Below are 26,156 nucleotides of genomic sequence, written 5' to 3'. Positions count from 1 at the left end.
CGGAGATTGTTCCACTGAAAGTCGCATCCTTGAATAAAAAAAATACCGCGTAATTAGTGGTAAATATTTTGCTCGAACACGTTAATTGACATCTTCAACTATATAGCTTCGTCACATCAAAACTTTATTGGAAAAAAATAACAAATAGTCCTTATTTAGGTTTCTCAATAGAAAAAATTAAATTACGGTTTCTCTTGCTACGCCACTTTCGTCACGTTCTGGCACGCTGCTTCTTTTTGGGATTCATCGGTTGGTTCATATGTTTGAAGCAATTCAATCAAGTATCTATGAATACATAGCTGTTTCATTGCCTGATTAGGACTTATAAAAATATAACGAAAAAAACCTAACCGGAAGAGGGGTGTCATGTCATAAAAATCATATTAAAAAAAATATTATTATGACTATGATTTATCATGAACAAAAATGCGGTATTCGTAAGATGAAAAATCATAATCACGCATGTGTATCGATTGTTATTGTACGTACCAAAAAACAAGTGCGCATGCGTATTAGAGAATTTCATTGTTTTATCGAATGAATACTGAGATTTGTTCTACAAGAATGGCATTTTCATGATTAATTATAGTACAATGTATTTATTTACATTCAGTATCAGACAATTTTACAAATTACATGTTCTTGTCCATATTGAATCTTTAATAACCTATACATGCATGAACACTACTTTTTTGAATTATTTAAATTAGTTTGAGATTAACAATTATAAAATCGTTGTATATACTATACAGGTAATGTCTGTATATGATTGCATTTCTATCACCTCTCCCCTCCCGCATGTGTTTATTCACCAAGATAATCTTCAAAACATTATTTAGCAATCTCGTCGCAGTTGTCATTAAGTGTGTTGTTGGCCAAAATCAATCTTGCGCAATTGTCATTCAGTGCCGGTCGTTGACCAAACTATACAGTAAACAGCAGCAGAACGATTATTTGGCTGTGAAAGTCAAAGTAGTGTAACAAAAGGGAAAAAATGCTTTTTAGAGATCATTCTGAAAATTCATGGTGATGTTTTGTCGATTAGAACTTAGAGGGCGGTGTTTCTGTACGGCCATATACATATCATAGTCGTTAATATTGAAATTCAAATGGAAGTCATCGCCCCTGCATCGCACTCGAATTTTAATTTTATTTTAATAAATTATATTTAGATACCGCTAATTTATTAAGAATTAAAAGCACCAACATGGTGGTTCTCCAAACAGTGTCATGACAAAAGCGTACGACTGCACCGAGACTATTGGGATGCATAATGAGAGTGACGTACGGTAATGTTTCCCTCCAATTCGATGACTTGAGTTGACTTTTGCGCTTAAAGGGTCAAAGGTTACGATAGCTTGATTCTACACATAGTTGCACATGTTTATTTCAGTTATATAAGCATGGCAGGATCACTCACACTAAAATACAATTACATATTTAACCTTCCTTTTAAGAACTAGATTTGAAAAACCGAGATTGCATGACGTCATAACCGCCTGCGTTATGTACATTTTTATTTCCATTGCATAAAAACCAAGTTATTGTTTTGAAAAACATGAATATATAAACAATTTAACATTCGTCACATTTTCTATATGACGGGTTTTCTTATGTTTAAAGGTTGGGGGCGCTGTTGTAATTTTCAGCTACGTGTGACATTTTTTTAAGATGGTTTTCCCGACACTCGTCACAGCGCAGCAGTGCAGTGTAGACTAATATTACCATTTTGAGAAACACGCTGCAAAGCATTTCAGCATTTGCGTGCGGTCAAAGGTCACTCTTAGATCAATTGTTGAAATTGAAAGTGGATAGTAAAGCAATCATTTTACGGATATCACTGAGTACGCGACGGGGATTTTCAACCGACTATCATCGATTCACGAAGGAGTTTAACATAAAAAAAACTGTCTCGGGACTTCGATAGTTTGCCGATACTCGTTACTCCAATAGGGTGTACATGTAAACACGCGTGACTCAGCGTCAGTTTGTGTAAAGAACTGCGGTGTGGCGGTCAACTCTCATCGCGTCTACTCGTGTCATTCGGATATACTATCCCTTCTCTCTCCACGCAGCCGTTCATAACCATAATCGGCAACTATCGGCGGGTACGGTATCAGCGCTGTGTAGTCAATTGATTTTTATTTCTACTACAAAGGAGCCAGGGGGATTTTTTTTACTGCTATATGCTGTGTAACGTCGTGCCCATTCATATCGCTGAATGCCCAGGAATTCACCGCACTGTGTGGTTTATGTAAACCTTAATACCGTTGTTATACGGATCGATCAACAACATTGACACACTCTCTCTCTTACTGCATATCGCGTTCTTGGCGTCATCGGGAACATGCCACCTCCAATATTGGAATCAATGGACTGTAGAAACGCAATTTTTACGTGTGTTCTGCTGCTCTTCGCATCGTACACCCCAGGTGAGTACACCATTTTCTAATCACGACGCTCTTTCTCAGCAGCAACGCCGATATATTTTGTTTGTTTTTTGGCTCTTGCTATTGTCGTTGAACAGACGTATATATTGTATTCGCATCAGTCCCCCACGTTGCACCGTCATTGTGTTTTTCAACCCTGCTCCAACCCAAGTTAAATAGGAATCTACGCAACCACTTGAAACAATGATCCGTGACTCGAAAAGGACGTCTTAAATTTAACACAACCACGTCTCGTTGTTAGAATAATCCTACTACTCTACTTCTATGCTCTGTTTTGTATCTAAACGAAAACGACGCACTTTACATGTCAATATTACACTGTTTTGTCACGGTTCTCACGTTCGTCTTTTCAAATTTGACTGCAAATATCATTTTGCTTAAGTTCGCTAAGACGATACTCTGAGATAGGGGTATGTTCTATTTGGGAGCCGAACTCATAATTATAATCTCTTTTTCATGGTTATATTAATAGTGTTCAACGTTTATAATGTGTTCAAGTTACGTAAATATATTCACCATTCAAAGCTTGTATTATTTTTTCTGTCAGCTTATGACCCCTTTTTTAACTTAATGTCGTGTATAATTTTGTGAAAACAAAATATTTTTATTTTTTTAATTATTTAAAAAAACATTCCTATACAAAATTAAATAAGTAGTTTTGAAGTGAATAGACATTTCTAGATTTTTGATGAAGAAGTCTCTAACCAAACCAGAGTCGTGTGTGTGAATGACGTTTGGAATATGGAAACTGCGGGTTTCTGCTACACAGTTATCTCTCAAGTAATCGCGCCCTGCACCCCCCCCCCCTCCCCAATCCGTACACAGCACTAAACGACTGTTCTACATTTGGTATTTACCCACCAAGTCGTGATGTAACTCGATGGATATTTAGACATTTTGGTCATATTAGTCGAGACTGAATAAAATGGCGACGCTGGTGACATACTCGGACAAAATACCACGGGTCACTGAAACCCGCAAATTTCGATTGACTCAAATGTGAATCGGAGAATCGAAAAACCGTTCTTGTATTCTATGTCATAATTTACAACGGAACACATGTAAAGCTCACACGCACCACTTCATTCATCAAATAACACTCGTCACATCGAAGTCAGTTGAATGCATTACTGGTGCGTCTGACATTTCAGCGGAAATCGGCATTTTGTGCACGAGTTAAATAGTCAGCAGCGATCATGATAATTACTTGATTAGATCTAAGTGGCAATGTACACTGTTCCTTGCAACATTGGACAATTAAAGCTGTCACGCGGAGCTTCCGCCCAAAGTGTGAGATGTACATGGTACTAGTACTCTCTTACGCCAGCCGCCTTCAGTTTGCAAACACAACGCCTACTCACGGCCACGCTGAAAGGGTTCACTGCAAGTCGCTATAGATTACAATGATTTTTATCGTGCAACCGACCAATTTGGGATTGTATTTGTTCTTTTATTAGTTGCTTATTGTGCAGTATTTTGATACCAGTATAGTGTATTCCATATTTATTCAGCGTGTGACGTCACAGATGATTCATTGGCACTACGAATACGGTGTACATTTGCTTTTACTTGCGGGGGGGGGGGGCTTTTCACGAAGGCTTCAATATTCCCGCCAATATCTAGGCAACGGTGAAACACCGAGGCCGCACATGAACTAAATTGACTACGATAGAAAGATTTAATAACATAGTTTGAACCGGACTAGATACTTTATTTACACTTCTAGCTAGGAAAGAATTAGTAAAAATAAAATTAATCCCAGGTAAAATAAAGTATTTTACAGTAATAGTATTGTATTTTCTCAGTTTATATGTGACAGTATTGAAATGTAATTCTTAGCTGCACGTATAAATATTATATATGAAATATGCGTTGGCAGATTAACACACATTTCAAATTGAATATAAAAAAAATCGAAATCCTCCACACGCGTACCAACACTAATACATGCATATAGGTTTCACGTCACACATGGTATCTGAGGGCGCGCGGGGTAACATACGTAAATGACATGACGTAATGTAATTTTGAACTATTTTCAGACGTCAATGCTTGTATATCAAACTCTTCTGTTAAATATGATAGTCAGAATAATCAAACTATTTCTAGGTTTCTTGTGGACTCTTACGATGTTGGGCCAATACGCCGCACCCGCACGCTCGCACTTATCAACTACAGAGTTGTGCAATAGTAGCTAAAGTCAGACTGTCAAACCACGGTGTGTTTTAGTGTTTGCAAGACTGTGATCTACGAACTAGCCCAACAAGATGGCGGATTTGACGACGTGCTCCGACGAACATGTCACGTGATATAAACAGGCCAATGGCACTGTGAAGAGAATTTCAATGAAAACCCGAAGGTTCTTGACTAACAGTTGTTCTGTAGATAGAGAATACTCGTAGTCTACTGAGGCTATTTTTCTGACGTCAAAGTGCTATTTGATTTTAAAACTCAAAACAGATTAATATTTGTCAGTCGTGTATACACCAATCGTTTTTATTTTGCGTAAAATAAAACAAAGTTATTCATGCCTTTACATTATCCGCTCAGAGTGTCTATTAGCGCCGTGAGCCGGAGATCACTACTCGCCTATTGTTTACGAACACATAGTACTAGTACATGACATTGACTGCGCTGAGTGAAATGCGGTGTTTATGTTTAGCTGTAACGTATACACGTGAAATGCGACACGTCTCCGTGTATGAGAAACCGGTGGAAATCAAAATAAACTCGTGGCAAGTTGAAGTGTATCGTACAGGGCGAAGAAAGACGACTCGTTGGGTCTTATTTCAATATTACTCACGCGTCGTTTCGTGGTTTAATGCTTCGCGTATCAAGGTTACACACTACCTTTAGAAGCTGCCATGTTTTCTGTTTCGAATATCACCTGTAGTGACAACATAGAGGGTTATGTTCAACATACATTCAACAGTTATGATGGCGAATGTAATCGTGGTTCCAGTGTCCCAGGCATGGCATGTAAGCCCTGATTTGGCCGGTACTTTTCTAAAAGCATTGCAGAGCTTTTTTGTTATTCTGTTCAGAACGTTGGAAACCCTCTAGCCACCGAGAACAATGCTATAAGGTAACGATATCACCAAATAACGATTATATTCATCCCGCTGCATTCGTTGTATTGGCTGGCGGAGTCTTGTGTCGTTTTTCCTAATCTTTCCAGAATTTGGTTGGGTTTTGAGGGGGTGAATTACGCGTATAGGTTGGACCCCCCCCCCCCCACGACTCACTTTCATTCGTTAGCCCCAGTAGTGCACTATATATGGTGCGACGTTTTGTCACGTTGATGGGAATCGGAGGGCAGTCCAACACTTTTGTTTTAGTTGGATGCATGCATATTACCTGGAAAGGAAATGAATGAATAATGTTGAGAGAAAATTGTAAATTATCTACAGCACCTGAAATGGTAATGAACATCGGCTCAAAACATTCATCTAAGCGAGTACCGTGTTGCAGTCTATGATCTCATTGAAGTTCTCTATTTTTTGTAAGCTATTTAGTTGTTGAAGTATCACGACATGTAACACTTGTCCCGAGGATTGTGTGTCCTGGCGTATCTGTGACCATAAATCCCTCTCGCACTTTTATGATTTGAGTTTAATCCAGATTCCACACTATACAATACGTGCTGGTGTGTGTTTTAGCTGTTTCCTGTCACAACCCCCCCCCCCTCTTCCAACAAACACACGCGACATTGGTGTGTTATAAAAGAAGTTACTCGGAGACCAGCGGAAGGAAACTAGCCGACACCTAGCCTGACAAGTTGTCACGGCAACTTGTCAGGCTCGCCGATACCGAGTAAGAAGAGAAACGCAAACTGTTTTAAATCAGCGTAAATAGCGTTTATTGGACAATTTTTAAGCCAAAATGTTTCTATTTTCTAGACAGGGTCGGCAGTAGTGGCAGACATGAGTTAAAGAAAGAGGTAATGCGAATACAATGAAATCGTCTGGGAGATTTAAATACATGTAACATATATTACCGTGACAGGAACCGGATTCAGCCACCCCCTCCCAGTTGGGTGACCTCATAATTTAAAAATAAGAATGGCGTCTTTTTTTTTTTAAAGCATACCTCCATGCTTACATGTACATGTACATTTGTAAAGATGCATTCTGTTCACATGATTTGTGTCATAATATGTGTCTGTATTGATTGCATCACATCGTGTCAGTGTGAGGCCCATGCGTGATATGACAGTTTAAATTGAAAGCCTGACGTGGCATAACATCTGCCATCACTGCGAGACAGAGTTAAAATGTATCCATGGGCAATCAAAAGCTCGGATATTCACACTGCTTATTTGTACCCGACTGCATAATACAGCGATCTCTTATTGTTGCATTCCAAATTATTCCAATCGTGTTTCGTATGTGTTACGATGACTCACTGCTGATCCGGACTCACGCCTCGGAGATTTCCGGAAGTTGTGACATAATATCCGGTTAGTGGTGATGCTCATCTTTTCGAACTGTCTTCCATATATGGTATTTTCTCAAAAAAATAGCTGGTAATTCTGTATTTGATCTTCGAAGAGCATGCACATCGTGACACACATTATATATTTGTATCGGCAATCACCCGTTTTTATTTCTTTCGAGTACAAATACCCCGGGATCCAATCGGTGGTGTTTTTTTCATTATTACCCACAGCGAAATGTCACAACTTTAATAGTTAGTTGCCACTGCGTCGGTGGCCATTTTGCCGATTTGAGCTAATTTACAATTTCGTTTTGCGTTCCACATATTGTAGTTTTTATGTTGGTATAGGTAGGACATATGATTGTTCTGCAATATCCGGTCTAAAACCTCATTCTACAGAATATACCCGACCCGGAAAAATCAAAACATTTAATTAATTAACATTTAATTTAGAGAAAACACTGACTGAGTCTTCCGGGTATGCCAGTTTCAGTCCATAAATTCGAAAAGATGCTATATCGATCTGTTCGATCATGGTTCGATTTGCCCCGTATGTGCTCGGTTCAGGTGGGAAAATAACAAGATCTTTCACTGCCAAACCCCTTTCTTGTTTTAAAAAGTACTCTCTTTTGGGTTTTCGCGGACTTCGAAAAATATACCTCTTTCTCCGCATTATCCCTTGACCAGCAAAGTGCCCCGCGGTTTGTACTTGTCCAAAGAATTCGCCAATAAAAGGTAGTCATAGCCAACCTATATTGTCCACGCTACATGTCACCATGGTGGCCAAATCAAAGTGTTGACCAGGCTGTCTTCACTCAACAGTCACTTAACCGTGACTAGACCGGGTTTTCTGTTATTTGCTGTTTCGCAAACCAAAAAGACAAATAAGGTCATTCGATTAACAATTGTTAAAGGTCCTCTGCTGTTGTAATGACAAGCACTATTGTTCTGAAGTCGATATTTGGTCCTATATTGTTCGCTATTGTTCTATTGTCAGAGACACAAACTGAAGTTCGAACGCACAGCGCAGTTGACATCCAGGTATTTTTACACCCACTAGTATCGTTGTTCTTTCGAAAACCATGATTACGTCGTACTCGAGTTCTTACTCATTAAGCTATCCAAACGATTTCATCTCGTTAACTTATAAAATTGATTGAAGTTCATCGAATAGTCAGATTTACAGAATCTATAAAGAATAGAATACTCATTTTGGCCAACATTCACCAAAAAACGTCTACGGAGTCCCTAATGATTTATTTGAAGGCTGTTCGACCAAAATTCACATGATGTAATCAATATTATTAATATCTAAATATATTTCATTTTGAGGGCGATGCTGCTTGACCTCATCGATAGCATTTCGTAATCAAAAACCGTCTGTATGACAGTCATTGACTTTTGACCTTAGACCTGGACCCCATACCGTTAAGTCAAGATATCATTGCATTCTCGATCGCTGAATATGTAAGTTCCGATTGTGCTGACATCCGAAACCGTTACAAGTATATTCCTAAGTCGCCACCATGCCGTGTTGGTGCGATGAGTAATTGGCATTTCGTCACATTCAATAATTTACAAATATTTAATTAATTAAAGCAATATCTTTACGTGAGAGTATTGAATTCGACGTTATCAATGTTCAGGGTTACTAAGAAACAGTCATTATAAGGGATCGACCATTTTTTTTCTGACGGGGGAGCTAGTTTAAAATTAAGAAAACTAAAACATTCAAGTTATCATGCACATTTGCCATTCTAATCAGAACAACGATGACTCCAGTGAAGAAACCAGCTGTCCAATCAGAATTAATCTTTCAACGTCACACATGTATGCAACTTCCGGGTCATCGATCTCTGCTTACTAAAGTTTAATAATACGAACTACAGTCTAGAAAATTATAATTGTGACAATTGTTTGTTTTTTCGTATTTTTTTCAATTTTAACCAAGACCCCTGGTCAATAGGAAACAATTATAGATAAATACAAAAAACACGAAATGATGCTGTACTAATCATATGATGGTGCCAAAAGACGCTCGGTCGCTTTAGTTACGAAGTCCGATTATATTTCAGATTATATTTGAACAACTTTATTCGATGTGACACAGGGACTGTGATTATTTTAATTTGGTTGAAGACTAGAAGTGATTTTTTCTCAAAAATTTAACTCGTGACTCGTGCCTATTTTCCCATTTAGCGTCTAGTTCCCATGCCTCTTTGCGGGGTTTATAACCGGAAGTTCGTCGACCCTCCGTTTACAAGTGTTAGTGTGTCATGTATTATTTTATGTGTCCCAAAATTTACTTTAATGTCATATTATAAGTATACTATCGCCCTACAAATCCATTCCCACCACAAACCATTTATATAAATATTTATTAATTCGACAATTTAATTTGACTTTCTACTGCGCATTCCCTTTGATAGGCCGGTTTATAAATATTTACAAACATTTCAAACAAAATGGTAATATTTAAGATTTTCGTGTGTATGAGACTACATCTATAGATTATGTTCTCAATTGTCCGTTATTTGTAAACATATTTTGCGTAATGATTCACGGTAAAATTCAACCTTGGATGCAAACGACCCCCGATATATCGTTGAGAACGACAGAGGCACAGGACTTGTTCTTCCTTCCCAGTATGTCTTCGAACAAATATAGATCTCAGACGTAAACTGCCGGCGAGATCTCGTTGAGAACGAGAGGATCACGAGACTTGTAGTGTTCCTTTCTCTCCCGTCATTCACTGTTAAAAACATGGTTATATAGACCTAATTAGCGGTGTAGCGAATATAAACGCGATAACAGGAGTAAAAGAAAAAATATTTGAATTTGCGTCTAATATCTATATTTGTTGAAGAACACATTGGAAAGAAAGAACAAGTCCCACCGTACGTCTCTCATTCTTAACGAGATGTGAATGTGTTCAATTGGATGTCCCTTGATTATCTTTATTTCATGGCATAAACTCACGACAATTAGTGAATGCATGTTATGCCTTCGACTAAATGCGCATATTTCGTGTACTGAATGTTATTATTACATGCTTTTATCCTCATTGATTGGGTTCATGTTGCCATTATATTAACAAGTTGTAATGTATTTTGAAAAAAATATCAATCAGTTAATCTATTGCGTAATTCATTTTGTAGTGAGGTTAAATGCACCATAAATCACCTATGATTCCCTGACAACTACCACGTGATTACTTCCGAACCAATCGAATAACTCGCATAAAGTTGTAGTGCTATCGTTTCCTCGCCTTCGTTCACGATAGCGCGGGTGCTACTCGCTATTATTGGAAGTTTCACAAAGCCGAAATATTATTGTTGTTGTTTCTCTTTTAGGTTTTAGTGATATAGTGAAATAGTGATTTTCTCACAATCCAATGCGCTCTTCCAATACATGTATGAGGTTTGATCTGGGCGCGACTTGCATTAATTACCGCCGGTGACTCGCCGGTGACTCCTTCAAGTTCATTCGATAAATCACCTAAAAACACCTAATTAAAGCTCAGTTTGTATTCGTTCATCTGTGCAACAGTCAAATTCGCCATCTTTGTTTATATGAGACCATATATCTCGCGCATGCGTGGCGCGATGACTATCGCCCTTTAAGTAATATTATGCGATTGTTAATTGTCGTAGTTTTAACTCTATAACTGCATCCTGTCTGATAAGGGTTTGTGCTCTCACCTAGCTAACACGGCAAAATTGAGCTTGGCGCTACCGCCGTTGTTTGCATAGAGAGGAAAAACTACGGGTTGAACATTTTCAACAATTGAAAAAAAAAATGCTTAGGAAACAATCTTGGAAACAAATCCTGCAGTGATCACTACACAAATTTGCACGCGTAAATCTTATTACTGTAAATTTTTCATAAGAACAAAATAAAAGTGTTGTTTTCTATTGGTTCACCCCTAATCACTAATTCACACGGCAACGTATTTTTTGAACTAAACTGTTTTCAATCACGGGAACAGTGGGCAAGTATCGTCTCACTCAGTGGCTCACGCTCTAGACAACAGTTGCATGTATATGGTCTTTTGACCAGGACTGTGAATTTACAACCCCAGTCAGTTTATACCATTGAACGATGATTTAATTTTAACTACGGCTGCATGTTGTGTTAGACACGGTGTTCTCGTCTCGTGGTTATAAATGGTAATATGAATATGTAAAAGAAACAAACTTTAAAGCGGGGGGATTGTCGCCTGCGCACGCGCGGGAATTGAGTTTTAAGCGACGATAACAACACACGCAAAAAACGCAAAGGCTCATGGGCTTGTCTGTAAACAATTACACGCTATGGCCATCTGACGCATGCGCAGGTGACGACTCCCCCCCCCCCCCCGCTTTAAATAAAATAAACAAATAACAGGGTGCTTAGTTTTAACCAGGGTAAACGGAAGTGTGCTCTGGTTTAGTCACAAAATCTCAAACATATCATTTAGTCTAAAATGAAATAACTGCGTCTTGCTTATAGATTTCTACATAGTAAACGCACATCGTTTTTATGTGGTTTCACGTAATTATAATGTTTCTACGTATATATTGTCAATATACTTGTGTGTTATCGTCACGGTATGGAGAAAGCAAGTCCGTCATAACGCGATCAGAGCTAGACATGTTTCACCTGAAGAGTCGATGTGTGGCTCCGAGCGACCACAGTCACTGTGGAGCGATATAAAGACTGGAACCATGGCAACAAATCTCGTTCGAAGTCAAACAAGTCACTTGATAGCACAATCCGCAAATACATGTAATATACACATAAGCCATTTGTGTGGGTGAGACGATGTTACATTATGATCGTTTTGTTCAAAGGTGCATGTAGCCGTCCGCCCCTGCGAAATAGATTCACAATCCTAAGTTGTAAAGTGCAGAATAATAACAGACGAGAGATTAATGTGAAAATGTTCAAAACATAGTAGACGTTCAAGAAATAATCACATGAAGTGACGTCATAGAACCATGCCAGCATGTTAGTTGTCATCCGGTGTATGTCAAACTTGAGGCACATGTACATTAATGTCATTCTCAAAATGTGTTTTCGTTGATAAACATTTCAAGTCGACTGACCTATGACCTCTGGGGAAACCTTTAGATGAATTCCCAGTGCTTATCAAACGCCACACTTATCATCGTCCCCAGACGTTTACATTCAACAACACTCGTGATGATCTGAGTCACTTTACTTTCAATTGCAGTGGGATCTAAAACGTTATCTCAAGCTTTAGTATGAATTATTCAATACAATTTACGAGAGTCGAACGATAATGTCGTTATCTTATTATGAAGGGTAGCCTGGTCCCCTCGGAATGGTAATTTCAAAAGGCTGATTAGCTCAAGAAAAAGAAACGCTCTCAGATGTCGATTCCCATGGGTTGGTGTAACTATATATTCATTAAATCAATCGGTTCAGTAACAATTGCGAACTATTCAACACCTGCGCATGTGTCAAAGTCGACGTAAATTTGTTTGTGTGGTTATAGTTGTCCTGCATTTAATAGGGATCGACCATTAGAAACAATGGGGGTGACAAGCTAAACACTGCAAGGTGTTGCAGGGAAAACATGTTGGAACATTCGAGAGCAATATGAATGTTCAGAAATGACACTGCGAAAAAAAAATGCACTGTCATGCTCTTGCAGCCACCAGCATTACTTTAAATCGGGGGAGTCGTCACCTGCGCGTGCGTCAGATGGCCATAGCGTGTCATTGTTTACAAATAAGCGTCTACCCATGAGCCTTTGCGTTTTAAGCGTGTGTTGTTATCGTTGTTTGGGACTCAATTCCCGCGCGTGCTCAGGTGACGACATTCCCGCTTTTAAGTGTTGGTGCACATATGCTTTACTAGCTACACGATCATAACAGGTTACAACTTGAAATGTGCATTTCATTGGAAATGAAACATCTTTTGAAATTTACAAACCTGAAAATCGAATAGACATGGGAATACATACAAAGAATATTGTTTCTAGTTTGTATCTGATTCTAGTTAAGGACGAGAATTGTCTAATTCAAAATCGGAAAGACTGCTTATAATGAACATCCAATGTACTTTGTGGCACAGAAATAAATTGTCGTCAAAGAAAGTCTTTAAGCTCTGCCGTCCAATATTTTCGACTTCTTCTTCAAAACGGTGAGCCTCATTGCCCCTATTTTTATTGACGGGACTTTAATCAGATTTGATCATTTTGTGACGATACCTAGTTTTAGTGAATATTTATGTAATTATTGGTAAAAATGATATTTTCGACTTCTTCTTGGAAATGGCAAGCCCAAATGCTTCGATATTCTATATGTAGACACCTTGGTCGGACATTATGTTCACTTTTTTTCTCTAATTTTAGAGAATACTTTTTGTTATTTTTTGTAAAAATGCTATTTTCGATTTTTTTTAATATGTATAGCCACATTGCTTTGATATTTGATATACAGACATCTTTTCATCTCGTGACAAGTTTAATTTTAGTGAATATTTTTGGTATAATGGTATAAAATGTTATTTTCGACTACTTCGTTGCAATAGCTGTCCAAATTTTTCTCATATTTATATGCAGACATAATGAGTGGACCTCTGGCAGATTTTTCCATTTCGCGACGATAATTTTTTTTTTAAAATTTATTTCGTATTTGATAAAAAATAAAACTGTTATTCTTAAATATATCTATTTACAATGCATGCAGCGGAGATATATCATTCCACAGGCAATCGATTGATAGACTGGTTCATTGATTGATGAGGTATATGGTTCAATGCACTTTTTACATTCGAAGCTGACTTCATAATGCAAATCTATTATATTCTATAATGAGAATCGACTTATGCCTTCGTCACAAACATTTTTTGGAGGTTTCACCGCCAAGATGAAACATGATACTATAATGACGTATCAAACCCAAATACATATTAATATCATAATTTATTTAATAATGCAAATATTAAGACGATGGGACTCGACTATTCATGGATGACGTTTATGAAATAATAACACGTTCCGCGAAAAATAAAATTGAAAATAATTCAATTACTCCACTAATTAGCTGCTCGATGACGTCACGCATATGAAGGTGTCATGCCTTGTAACAACCAATTACAAATTCGTTTACAAAACATTTCCTTCCATGCAGTTAACGTTGTACGCAAAGAGGGTGACTTATTACGAAACATGCCGAACACCAAGTCGGTACTATTTTCGATCGCCCGTCATCGGACATTGTGTGTCCGTAATTGATCTTAGACTCAGTATCCCGTCATACCCTAGGCGTATCCAGGACATTGTCGCCACATATCAGTCTCACTTCAGTCCTTCTAATGCCTCTACAGAAGCGGCGCTACGAAATTGTGTATGGAGGGGCGAGATCTGCTCACCATCCCTCGTGCCCAACTTAAAGGCGCGACTTTCTGAAAAGAGGACCGGGGGCACGCTCCCCCTTTAAAAAAATTGAAATCTGGACCCTCTGAAACGCTATTTCCTGCATTTTGAGGGGCAAATTTTGCTGACACAAAAGGTTTCAGCTTGATTTTAGGGGCGACGTTTTCGAGGGCCCCTGTGCCCCCCCCCCCCTCCGTGCCGCCGCCACTGCTGCAGCGCACATCTTGGTAGGCGCGAAACTGTCCATATTTTATGAAAAATCTATTCGTACTATTGTTCATTTCAGAAATTAGAATCTTATGTTAAGCAATAGGTCACGGTTAAAAACCGGAACGCGTAATAGCAACAATCTGACTCGACAATATGTCGTCTGCTCGATTGATCATTTTTAACAGTGTCGTTATAACACGGTGAATTAGGGCAGTGAACTATAGACATTGATCCCCGAGTGGAACGCTCCCTACATGTGTTTAAAACATTACTGTGCTGAATTTACAAGTGTATATTACATTATGAAAAGGAAATGTGTCCGGAATGTAATACTATTCACATGGGTGCAACAAAACCGCGCGTATCATCACGGGAGGGGGTCAGGTTAGAGTTGAATTTATACCAGAACTATAACAGGCTAGCATGGATCACGTGACCAGATTTGTCTGGAGCACGCGTAGTGGAATCACAGCAGCGAGGCTGGCAGTTTTGACTGCCGACACCGGTTAAGGGAAATGACCGTAACCGTGACGACATGCAAAAATGTCTACCCTACGCCTACCACAGTTAATTTTGTTCATCTCTCAATACTTTCAAACGATTTGAGAGATGATTCATAAAGTAGAAACGCATTTTGATATAATCACTCCATCGGCTCCATTTTTTGACAGAAATAATTCAATTAAATGTGGATACGAGGGTTGACGATTATCGAATATTTATTCTAATGTGTTGTTTCCTATGTAATTGTAACTGACATTTAGTGGTTGTTTTTTTTTCACATTTGACCACGAACTGTTGTCCATTAATTTGGGTCAGTCAGATCATGGAACTAATACAAAATTAGATGCAAGATACAAAGTCTGATGTGAGTAGAACTTTACTAGCCGCACCGTAATTGGTTAAAATTCTCACGTGGTACAACTTACGTATTGTGCCGAAATGCATTGTGGGAAACGCGAACGAAAACAAATGCCAGTCCAATTTTGTTCTTGTACTTGCTGGAAGAAATGTAATGTCGTGATAAACAATAAAATCGACGTCACGAATGAAATGTAAAATCTTTATCTTTAGGCTTGTCTTTGTTTTAATCCGGCGTAGTTACATACTTTGGAAAACGAGCCAATAAATCGCGTATGTTTATTTAAACTATACTGGTTTCAACTTGAAGTACAGCTGTAAATATTAAAAAATGTCAATAAAGAATTTGATGGTTCCTTTATTCAAGACTGGCGGTAATTTTATTTTCTCCGAGTCGACATCCGGTGGTTGGTGAGGAAGTTGATATGTTTTGTAGACATGCGTAAGTACATTGCTAAACTGGAAAATAGTTTCGGTAAATAGGATAATATAATTTTTGTTATAGTTGAAAGTTGAAAATGTCTGTCGTTGTTGTTCTTGTTGTAGTCGTCGTTTCCGGTGTTATTATTTTCTTGTGGTTAAAATAAATTAAACGTGTTTTATCCTAATTCTTTCAAACTTGGAAATCTGTCCTATTAATATTTTTGGAAGGGTCGAATCTACGATAAATTATTTTATTTAGGTTTTTGGGGATGTGTTTTAGGTCAATGAAATGTCAACTTTTCACAAAATAATGCTTTGAACAACTATAAAGAAAAGGCAAATGTATTTACATGTTGAAAACAAACAATAGAGATCACAACTATTGGCACTTATAAGATATATACGGAAAGCTTTAGAAATTAAAAAAGAAAAAATCACTCAGTGAAGAAATTCCATTTCCGTTTTCTGTTCTATTCTATTCTATTCTATTCTATTCTATTCTATTCTATTGATTTCGCCTAAAATACTATCGAAGTCACGGTATTTTTATAAGTTGGTGTGCAAAAGTTTACTTCTGTTAAATGACCTCTCAAAAAGTGTCTGGATTGTTGTTAAATAGCGGGACGTCGGACAGCAATGTGTCTCAACGAACGTTTAAGATTAGTGATACCCAGCCAAGCGTTATTACTGTGGAAAGCAATCTGTGCTCTTGTGTTTTGTATTTTTTATATAATTCAACTTTTTTTTTTTTTTTTTTGTATTTTCGAAAATTTGAGCTAATCTTCTGTAAACAAACACGAAGTATTGATTTTACGTGAAGTCGGTAATAAAATATGCATGGTACGACTACGACTATTTGAAGTTCATGACCGTATGCATGTGATATTCAATTCGATTACGTCATCAATATTTAGGCGCGTTCAAAGTTCGCTCATAACGCAGCACGGTCACTAAATTGGTACCAAACGACAATTTGTTGGCAGTACTTCAAATGATTTAGACATGGAGAACTATTTTATTGATCTCGTGCAGGAACACAAGCTCTATACTAATCATGATGAAATGGCGAATGTAATGACGTACCCGGACAAAGAATACTAGGTGTTGCTGGAACTCGCGAATGAGCCATTCCAGCACTTACTTATAAATGGTTGAGTTCATGTACAGTTACGTAACATAACACGTGGTTAATTAGATTGTTATACATGCCATCATATATTTTAATAAATTTTAAAGCGGGGGAATCGTCATCTGCGCATGCGTCGGATGTCCATAGCGTGTCATTGTCTACAAACAAGCGTGTATCCACGAGCCTTTGCGTAATTAGTGTATGTTGTTATCGTCGCTTGGGACTCAATTCCCGCGCGTGCGCAGGTGACGACCCTCCCGCTTTAACGCAGTACAAGTTAGTCTATTTCGTTTCAAACAATGAACTCGCAAATGATGACAGATGTCTTCCTGCGGCAGAATAAAAAATTACATTATGAAATCACGAGATGCGTTTGATTCTATATTAATGCTGTGCTTCTCACCCAATTTAAATTCATGATATATACGTGTTTGATTTATTTGCTAGGGATACAATAATAAAATTAAAGTAAGTATCGTCGCTGAAAACGATTGGTGACTGACGCCAACAACTGTTCGACAGACTACATGGTGTCATTAATATTGAAACGTTCCGTAAAACGACACCAAACTATGCATTTGTTCCACTTAGTATATTTAAAACGAAATGAAATAAAAACATCGCAGAGCTTGAGGGTGAGCGATGACGTAAACCTTTCATTTAAGAACACCAGGGGGCTTAACATTGTGTTTTTAGAATTTACGATATCGATCGCAGCGCATATATTGGAGTGGGGTTTCATTACATAGCCATGGAAAGAAATTATAACTGTCGCTCCTCGCACGAAACGTGCTGACACGTATAACGAGACGAACAGCCAAGCTATGCCGCGATGTCGGTATGCGGTCTCATGTTGGCGGAAATCACTTGATGAAACAATATTGCGTTATTGGAAAACAAGATGTGTGTCCGTCAATTTTAAATGTAATTAATATCGCCACGTGTATGTGCAATCTAGGTCTATGTGTATGGTTGACAATATAATGGCAGCCTTGTAAGCACGTTTAAGGTTTAAAGATGGTCTGTGACGTTTCTCAGAATATACCTTTTTCGTTAAAATGGCAGCCGGGTGCGAGAGAGCCGCGCGATTATTTACAGCCTTACCAACCGACAAGTACTGTTCCATTCTCTATCGTCCACTGCGACAACTGTGGCAACGATACACATATGACGATGATAATAATAATTGCTATATTGAAATTATGTCCATTTGTTGTTATGGTATTGATTGCGAGTCATCGTGCACGTGAACGGCAAAAAATATTTTTTTTTTTTTTTTTCACGTCAATATAGCATTGCAAGAAAATACCGGTTACAGTAGTACATGAATGTGCGTCGCTGACGATGATTTGCATTCATTTCATTCTTTATTACAGCATCCGACCATATATCACTTCCCTCCATCATCATGTCATATTAATATCAATCAGTATATGTTCTCTTAAATTCACCACCGAGGGTGTGATTTCGGTTCGTGACGAGCGTTCAGGCAGTAAATCTCGGCACGTATCGAGTTTCGGTCCCAAGCATTTACCTGTTCACACACAAGCTTCGGCACTTGCCGACTCGGTTCCGAGTCTCGGCACGTACCGAAATCGATGACGTGAACGTCACTAATGTCGTGCAACTGTGTTGATTATGTAGCTCATTAATATAGCACTACGCCCCAACATATACTAGTAATCTTCGCTGATAGACGGCTACAGATCAAAACGATGTCGACGCTTTGAACGACATTCTTGTCACCCACTAACGCGTAAAAGCGCCACGTCACTAGAGGGCGTAGTTTATTGGGTATAAATTTACGGTGTCTATATTGCTTCGACGCCCGTCACTCAAAATGTGAATAAAACTATGCCACAACCACACAGAGTTGTCTATTTGAACGACATTGCACATACATATCTGCGTCATCTTGATATCGATCAATCATCGTCGCTAGAGGGCGTCTTTATTTCAAAGATATGTTTCCCCTATACCTGTAGACGAATCCCACGGGCTACGCTATGATCTTTGTTTGTCCTGTATTATTTGTTCGATTTCACGCATAACGCGGAATATCGCAAAGAACGCAAAAGGTTTATTATTGGAACTTTTTTCGCTATGAACTTTTGAAAATACTGCCCAATCGTTCACGCAGTTACTCTATCACAGACTGTGTCGTTTCATATTTAGGATTCGCATTCCCTGATATGGTAGGATGCAGATATCCCGGCTTGCAATACCGCAAAGTTATCGTACACTTTTGGTGATATGGTAACCCAGTGTTTGGTTGGTGTGGCTTGTTAGCTTGTGTATATATATATACACATGGGTCTGGTAGTGTCGCTTATGTGTGGGCTTCGAATACGAACACAACGTTCAGCACCATCAATGAGGTTTAATTGACAAACCTCATTGACGGTGCTGAACGTCACTTACACAAACGTAAATTGCAATTGACCTCAATGTGGTGACGCATTGGCTGTGGAATACGGAAAAAAGGATCGAAACATGCGCACTGCGTACACAATATGTTAATAAATGTTAACGAGGTTGTACATATCAAGAGGGCACAATTGAGGAAGCCATTTTCGATATTGTACAACAAATATGGTCGGTAATGTGGGCCAGTGCTGTCTGACAAGAATGGTGATTGATCGTCTAAGAGTAGGTTAGCTTGAAGCAAATAATCTGATATACAAATATGGACGTGTTTTTTTCAGTATTTTTGACAATCCCGATAAAACAGATATTGGACGGTGGCTCGCTACATCGCCATGACTACCACTTCCTTTATATGTCGGACGAACTCTTGCGCATCTGAAAACGATTACGGTTAAACAGAAAGCGAAATACTCAAATTGAAAAGACGAGTAAGGCTTTCCGAATTAACATGCGCGCCAACTCTCAAAAGCGGACAGTTTACATTGTCCAGTGGACCTTGCCTTTAAATAAATAAAATAACACAAACTCCTTCTTAACAGAGGTTACAACGCAAGGAGTGCGTTCGTTTTAGAATTATTAAAAAAATCACGTAAAATCAAGTAACTGTTCAATAACCGTGTATATAAACTACATTGCATTATGGGTAATTTATCTCGCTCCATATTGAATGATAGGAGGGTTAGCTCCAAAAGTTCTCGTCTGCTCAAAAATTTAATTTCTATATGGCACCGTAATGTTTTACACCAATTGCAAATTCTCCGTTCTTCGATAACGATTGGTTAAAGTTAAACACGTGACCGATAAATTTATGCAACTAATCTTGTTAGCAAATCTGTACGATCCATATACAAGTTGTTTTCCCGCCAACAGAACGACTAACTTCAGTCACGATTAGCGAAACTATGAGTAAAGTACAAATATCACAGCGGTGTTTGCAGTTCCTTAATTGCACTTGAATCTAAAGTGGCCCTCTAAAGATACATCCATTTAATACTTTGCTCGAAACTTGCTTTACAAAACGAGAGTCTGTCAGAAAGTGGGTAAAATATCAAGCGAATCAAAATGGCCACCAACCAAAAATGTTCTATAACGTTTTCGTTATTACCACGAGCTCATGTCATGTGCAGACGAGTAATATAAATAACCTTTATGTTATATCAGTTATAAAATGCGTGAAGTATTATTTCCGTAATTTAGTATCGAAAAGATTCTAATCACAATAGTCTACGAATCGAGTGGTGGTTGTCGCTCAGCGCGTGTTCGAATTTCACGTAAGCAAACGGTTTATTTTACACGCGTTGTGTACGCCGCTCTGGGTGCCAGGTCGAACAGGACGCGGCGCGACGACCACCGCCTTTAATCTCAATAGGTGATTTTCCGTACAACTGCGAGATCTCGCGAGATGCATGAAAGACGCGCATCGAACGTCTGCCGCAAAAATCGAACGATTTGATTTTGAACTCGAATTTCTTTATCACATCGACCGGCCGATCATTGACAGAAGAATATTGCATTCGAATATCCTCACTTAATCGAAATTGCCTATCATCAAATGTGTGCAGCACATTATTGACATGGAAATGTCCCCCAAAATACTTTCGCGTTTGTCGAATCTCAGGCGATGTTTGACGCCACTACGACCTTAGTTTGTCCTGTTTTTACGTCGATTTCACGCATAACGTGTGATTCTCGTAGTGAACAGAAAATGATCTATTGTGCGTGAGTTCAGTCCAGTCCAAAATATATGAGGTTATACATTATTTTATGACGCTCATGTTTTATAAGTATTAAAAAGAAAGTTGATCACTTTTTTGTTGTAGAAATTAATATGTACGCAGTGTATGCATACATGTTACTCTTTCCAGCGTGTGTGCGAAGGAGCTGGTTGTGACCCATGACTATATTGATTTTATAATAGGTGTATTGTCGACACAACAAACCCATTCTCTTGTTTTGTTTTTTTATAAATATTTATAAATGGGAGTTAAATCCAATCAGCCTATCAAGGGGCGCAGTACACAGTGACGTCATTTAAAAATGTTCCAATATAATTTCATTGGCAAATAGAAACCTTCCGTTTCAGTTTGAACTGTGGTTATTTCACCATAGTCGTGTCATGTGCTCAAATTTCATTGTCGATTTATTTCAAATGAAATGTCACTAATTTATTTCATCGTTTTACAGGGCCAGTGTTATTGTTTTAACACTCGAACTCATAGTATTTATAATAGTGCCCTACTGCCCTTTAAAGTTGTTGTTTTCGGATATTAAGATTTTATCGAAACATGCGTACAAAAACGTAAATAAACGATAAAGCATTGTTGACCACCGATATGGAGCACTGACTCAGAAGAACGGCATGATAATTCCCTCGTTTTAATATGCATCACATGTGACAAACAAGGTCACATAAATTGACTTTTAAATAGAAATAATTTGAGGTATTAGAAAAATTCGGACGTGTTTATAACCACTTCTGAATGCATTCTGGTTATTGACTTTCCTGTGGGGCTCACATCCGGGGTTTTGTTTTTGCGTCACCGCACATGAAGTCGCCACGATAAAGATTCTGTTTTAAAAGAAAAACATAACAGGGTCTCTTTGATTGATAGTTACGTGGTCAGTGAAGTTCTTATCCAAGCTTCGACACACAAATGAAATGATAACCACCCGTGTATTAAAAACGACTGTGTGATACAATTGGTGTTTATTCCGCCTGTGATGTCGTTACGGGGTCAGGATAGATCACGGGATCCCAGGGAGTTGTACGTTCTTCAGTAGCTCGGATTACTGAAATCCGGGGTGGAATTTATTATCCCCTGCTTCCAATTTAAGAATTTATTGAAGAAAAAATAGTTTGCCACGAGGAGGGACGGGTAAAAAAAATCGAAATTATCTTATCTGACTGGGGGACTATTTGGAAAGAATTTCAGCAAGTTCATAACCTGGAACTTGTGACGTCAAACCGAATTAGCAGGCACTGTATTGCAGCAATTTTCAGTGGTGAAATTTACTTCCCTCTTTGTATTGTATGCAACACATAAAACCGATTATTGTGATCCCCATAAAAATGATAAAACCAGTTAGTTTGGCAACAAATCCTTAGAGTACGGAATCAATCCTTAACCTTTCAGAAACAATGCCAACGTAATGTCTATTTTTATTGTTACTTCTAAATTCAATTTCATGATTGGATACGATTTCTCATGAACTGTACGACATCCAAAGTCATTACAATGCGTACAGAGGTCAGTGAGAGGTTTTATATATATCACACAAAGCATATGAATGCCAATATAAGCTGTCAGCGTCGGATTGAATTGCGGGATACTTGTGTTGACACATGTTTTAACTTTCGCGTAGCGCTCACTGTTCCCCCACCTTCCGCGTTTTTTTTTTTTTTTTTTTTTTTTTTTTTTTTTTTTTTCATTTTTCTCTTTCACTTTTACTTTTTCTCTAATAATTCACGGGACAAACTGATGGTTGAACGCATATACGGGTCAAATGCGATCCACGGCGCCATTGTGATGATTCCTTTGTTAGAGTTGGATAGAATGAAAACAATTATTGGCTCGGCAATGTAACACAGATATAGGTTTCTAATGTTTCTCTACCGGTATGGTAACAACAAGTAGAACGTCACTGCGAGAGGTCAAATAACGGACATTGGTTGAGGTCTGACAGAAGTCGTTGTTCAAGGTACTGTGCGAACAGCACATGGTCCCAGACAGCGTGATTAAGTTAAAAATATATTTCTGCCCACTTCCATATTAAAGCGCATTTTAACGCAACGTATATGTATAGTTAATGTGCTTTTCTGTAGTGATTTCACTTTTAAACTTCGACACATTCGTTCCCACCAGCGGAAATTATCATTTCATTTGTTAGTGTATTGATTAGTGTATTAGTAAACACCAATACACATTTTTAAGCAGTCATCCTTTAGTTCCTATGGTAACAAGACTTATTCATACCTCCACGTTTTCTTCAAGACCATATAGTGAAAATATATATAAGAATGTCACTTGTGTCTGTTTTAAATTATTATAAAGTTATTTTTATTTTTACTGAAATGATGCTTTAATTTCATTAGAAGGACTGTGCTTTAATAACCTCGTATGAAAATTGTTTCAACAGTATTCTCCGCAAATAAATTTCGTATTTATCAAGACAATTTTAAAACCGATTATGGTTGACCGCCATTATCTGTTAATAAACTGAATGCCGTTAAAGTGTCGTCACGTGACCTACCATGAAACATCAATTAGCTCAACCAGAATATTGTCTCATGTGACAGTCGTCCATAATCCGTGGTGTCTCGACATGGTTGTGACGTCATCGGACGACTCTCCAGACGGAAATGAAATCAGAAAAAAGTGTTTCCTTCAATCGTTAAATTATGGTTTCAGGACTGTTTTTTGACAGATGACATTTCTCGACAGGCTGTTGTCAGCCTTAAACCAATCTGTCGGACTATGCTACTCCCAGCGTTAAGCTTAAGACGTCGATCCCAACGCTATCGACGTGCTCTCCATACAAACACATATAGGGAATGACGTCATCTAACTTATATAACGTATACATGATTAATGTATAAATTGCCAAATAGTTATGCATATCTGGCCCTTTGGTGCTTGGATATTTCTTTTTATTGGGTGAATATATTTGCATAACTTACCAAAGTGTCGATATAATTTTAAAAAATTCTTATTTAATAAATACAATATTGAACATTGCGTTTATAAAACCGTCCCGAAAATACGAATGTTCCGATGCGCGTTACATGGGAATGGTAGAAGCATTTTCATTTAATCTAAGTAGATGTTATTCTAAAATTTAAATACAGGCTTTAAATACATCAAATATTTTACTGTCTCTAACGAAAGTATCCTTGGCCTACTGTGCACTTAAAATTGATTGGAAATCAGGTCACGTGCTGAAGGTCGGATTAAGCCTGAAAGTAGAAATCTGACGGTTTAATCTCTGCTCCCGTGTTATTGTATTTATTACGAACAAATCTGTCACGATCTCTTAAATCACATCCGCTTAAAATAAACCAAGTCTAATTTCCTGCATTTTTAGAGCTTTCAAGGTGGGATCTAATATAAAGGCATCGACTGTCAATTATTTCATTCGGGGGTATCATTCATGGCGAGTTCGGTTTCCCATCCTTAGAAACTATGCCGACATTGTAATTTGTTGAAGCTGTGTGGACTGCGATTAATACGGACAGTCCCCTTCTCCGGGCCAGCTCAAACAGACTTTAGACAATTTTACCGGAGGGGGTTAATGTCGTATCACCTATTTCGCTCTTTTTAAGTAACTACCCGTCCCAATCATCAAATCATCTGATCAAATTGATTTTTTTACACGCCGCGACAGACATTGTATATTTTGTTTCAACTATGCGATGATGTTTACGTTGCATTCACGGCTGATTACTCGGTGTTTATTTGGCTGTGGCGCACATTTGGCATTGAAATTGGATCTAGCCCACTCGTATGTAGTTGACATTCTGACATATAGTGTGTTCTTGCCTTTCTGTTTGGCGATGTAAACAATTTCTTCCAGTCTATCACATGACAATACTACTGTAAAGCACTATGTTTTCACTTGGAATTTGAATTTGAAAACTTTCCATTAATTAAAAATGTTAGAAAAATGCCACGGCTTTCCACTATAGATAATTGACATCACAATAAGAAAAAATGCAGAAACGTTGCTTTATATCTTTTCCATGTGTGTGATGAAACAAAACAAAAAATATTTTTGCTGATGGAATGAATCAGTGGAAATACAATCCAGTGAAAATATAGTTTACACTCAACTCCAAAATAAAAAATAAAATTCATACAAAACAGCCTATGTTTTGATGATGTCCTTTCAGCGAAAATTAATAGTAGTTCCAGTTAAAATAAAGTATTTTACAGTAGTTAAAACTTAGTCGCACGTGGCCGCTGAGACGTCAGGGAAGGGAAGTAGAACAAAGAATGAGAATGGATGGACCAATCAGAACGCCGAAACCATTACTAGTGAACGGTCTCTCGTGGCTTGGTGCGTCATGACACTTGAGGCGGGAAACAGCGCCTAAAGTGTATTCCAGGAGGGTGGCACGAGAGAGCGCTGTCCGGTAAGGATTGAGCTTTTCGAAGACAGTCTTCCGTAAGCGCCCTTTTTACTGATAGATAAAATCATTTCAGTGATTTATTTACAAACTAATGCTCAGCGAAACTTCAAAACATCACACAGAAATATACATGCCCTAAAGTTGTGTTTATTGCAAAATAATCAAGTTTGAAGACACAAGTTTCTTCAAGTTGCTGGAGTGTGTTATACGCGTGATTTTATTTTGTTCAAAGTTGATCTATTTCAAACTGCGCATGCATTCACACTAATTCGTTATTTTGTCACTGGTAAAATTTATTGGAACTTGAAACATTATGCGCAATTTTGAGCAATATTACTAGAGTAAAAAGTCAGCATGTCTCTGCATTCTCCATGAATTGCTTAAGGTGATATAATCAAATTTTTGCACAGTTTTACCGACATATTCTTGATGTACATTTACCTTGATTGGACCTCTAATCGTGACGTAAGAGAAACTCTCTACTAATTCACAGACATATTCTATATCTGGAGATGATGAATCCAAAACTTGGCTATTATTAAACTTATCTTTATCAGTGATAAGATCATATGTATGCACTTATTATATGAGTAGCGTTCACGCACAGCTCCTTAGCACGGGCTAAAAGGTCAAATACCTTAGCCTGTGCTAAGAAAACGTACGTGAACGCTTAGCACGGGCTAAGAAATACTAAGTACGGATTAA

General features: G+C 38.0%; 1 protein-coding gene across 1 annotated transcript in view; it reads left to right on the top strand.

Moving 5' to 3' along the window:
• The first annotated feature begins 2,091 nt into the window (after window positions 1-2,091).
• The window catches only part of LOC100370261 (neuronal acetylcholine receptor subunit alpha-3-like), a 34,903-nt gene continuing 10,838 nt past the window's right edge, over window positions 2,092-26,156 (top strand). Inside the window, exon 1 of the mRNA XM_078010360.2 lies at window positions 2,092-2,432. Coding sequence (XP_077866486.2) covers window positions 2,348-2,432 — 85 coding nt within the window. The 5' untranslated portion in view covers window positions 2,092-2,347. The remainder of the gene's footprint in view (window positions 2,433-26,156) is intronic.

Source organism: Saccoglossus kowalevskii, chromosome 5 (genome assembly GCF_978046115.1).
Source record: "Saccoglossus kowalevskii chromosome 5, keSacKowa6.1, whole genome shotgun sequence".
In the NCBI taxonomy this organism is placed as follows: domain Eukaryota; kingdom Metazoa; phylum Hemichordata; class Enteropneusta; family Harrimaniidae; genus Saccoglossus; species Saccoglossus kowalevskii.
Note: the sequence above shows the minus strand (reverse complement) of the source record. Positions and strands in the feature narration are given on the sequence as shown.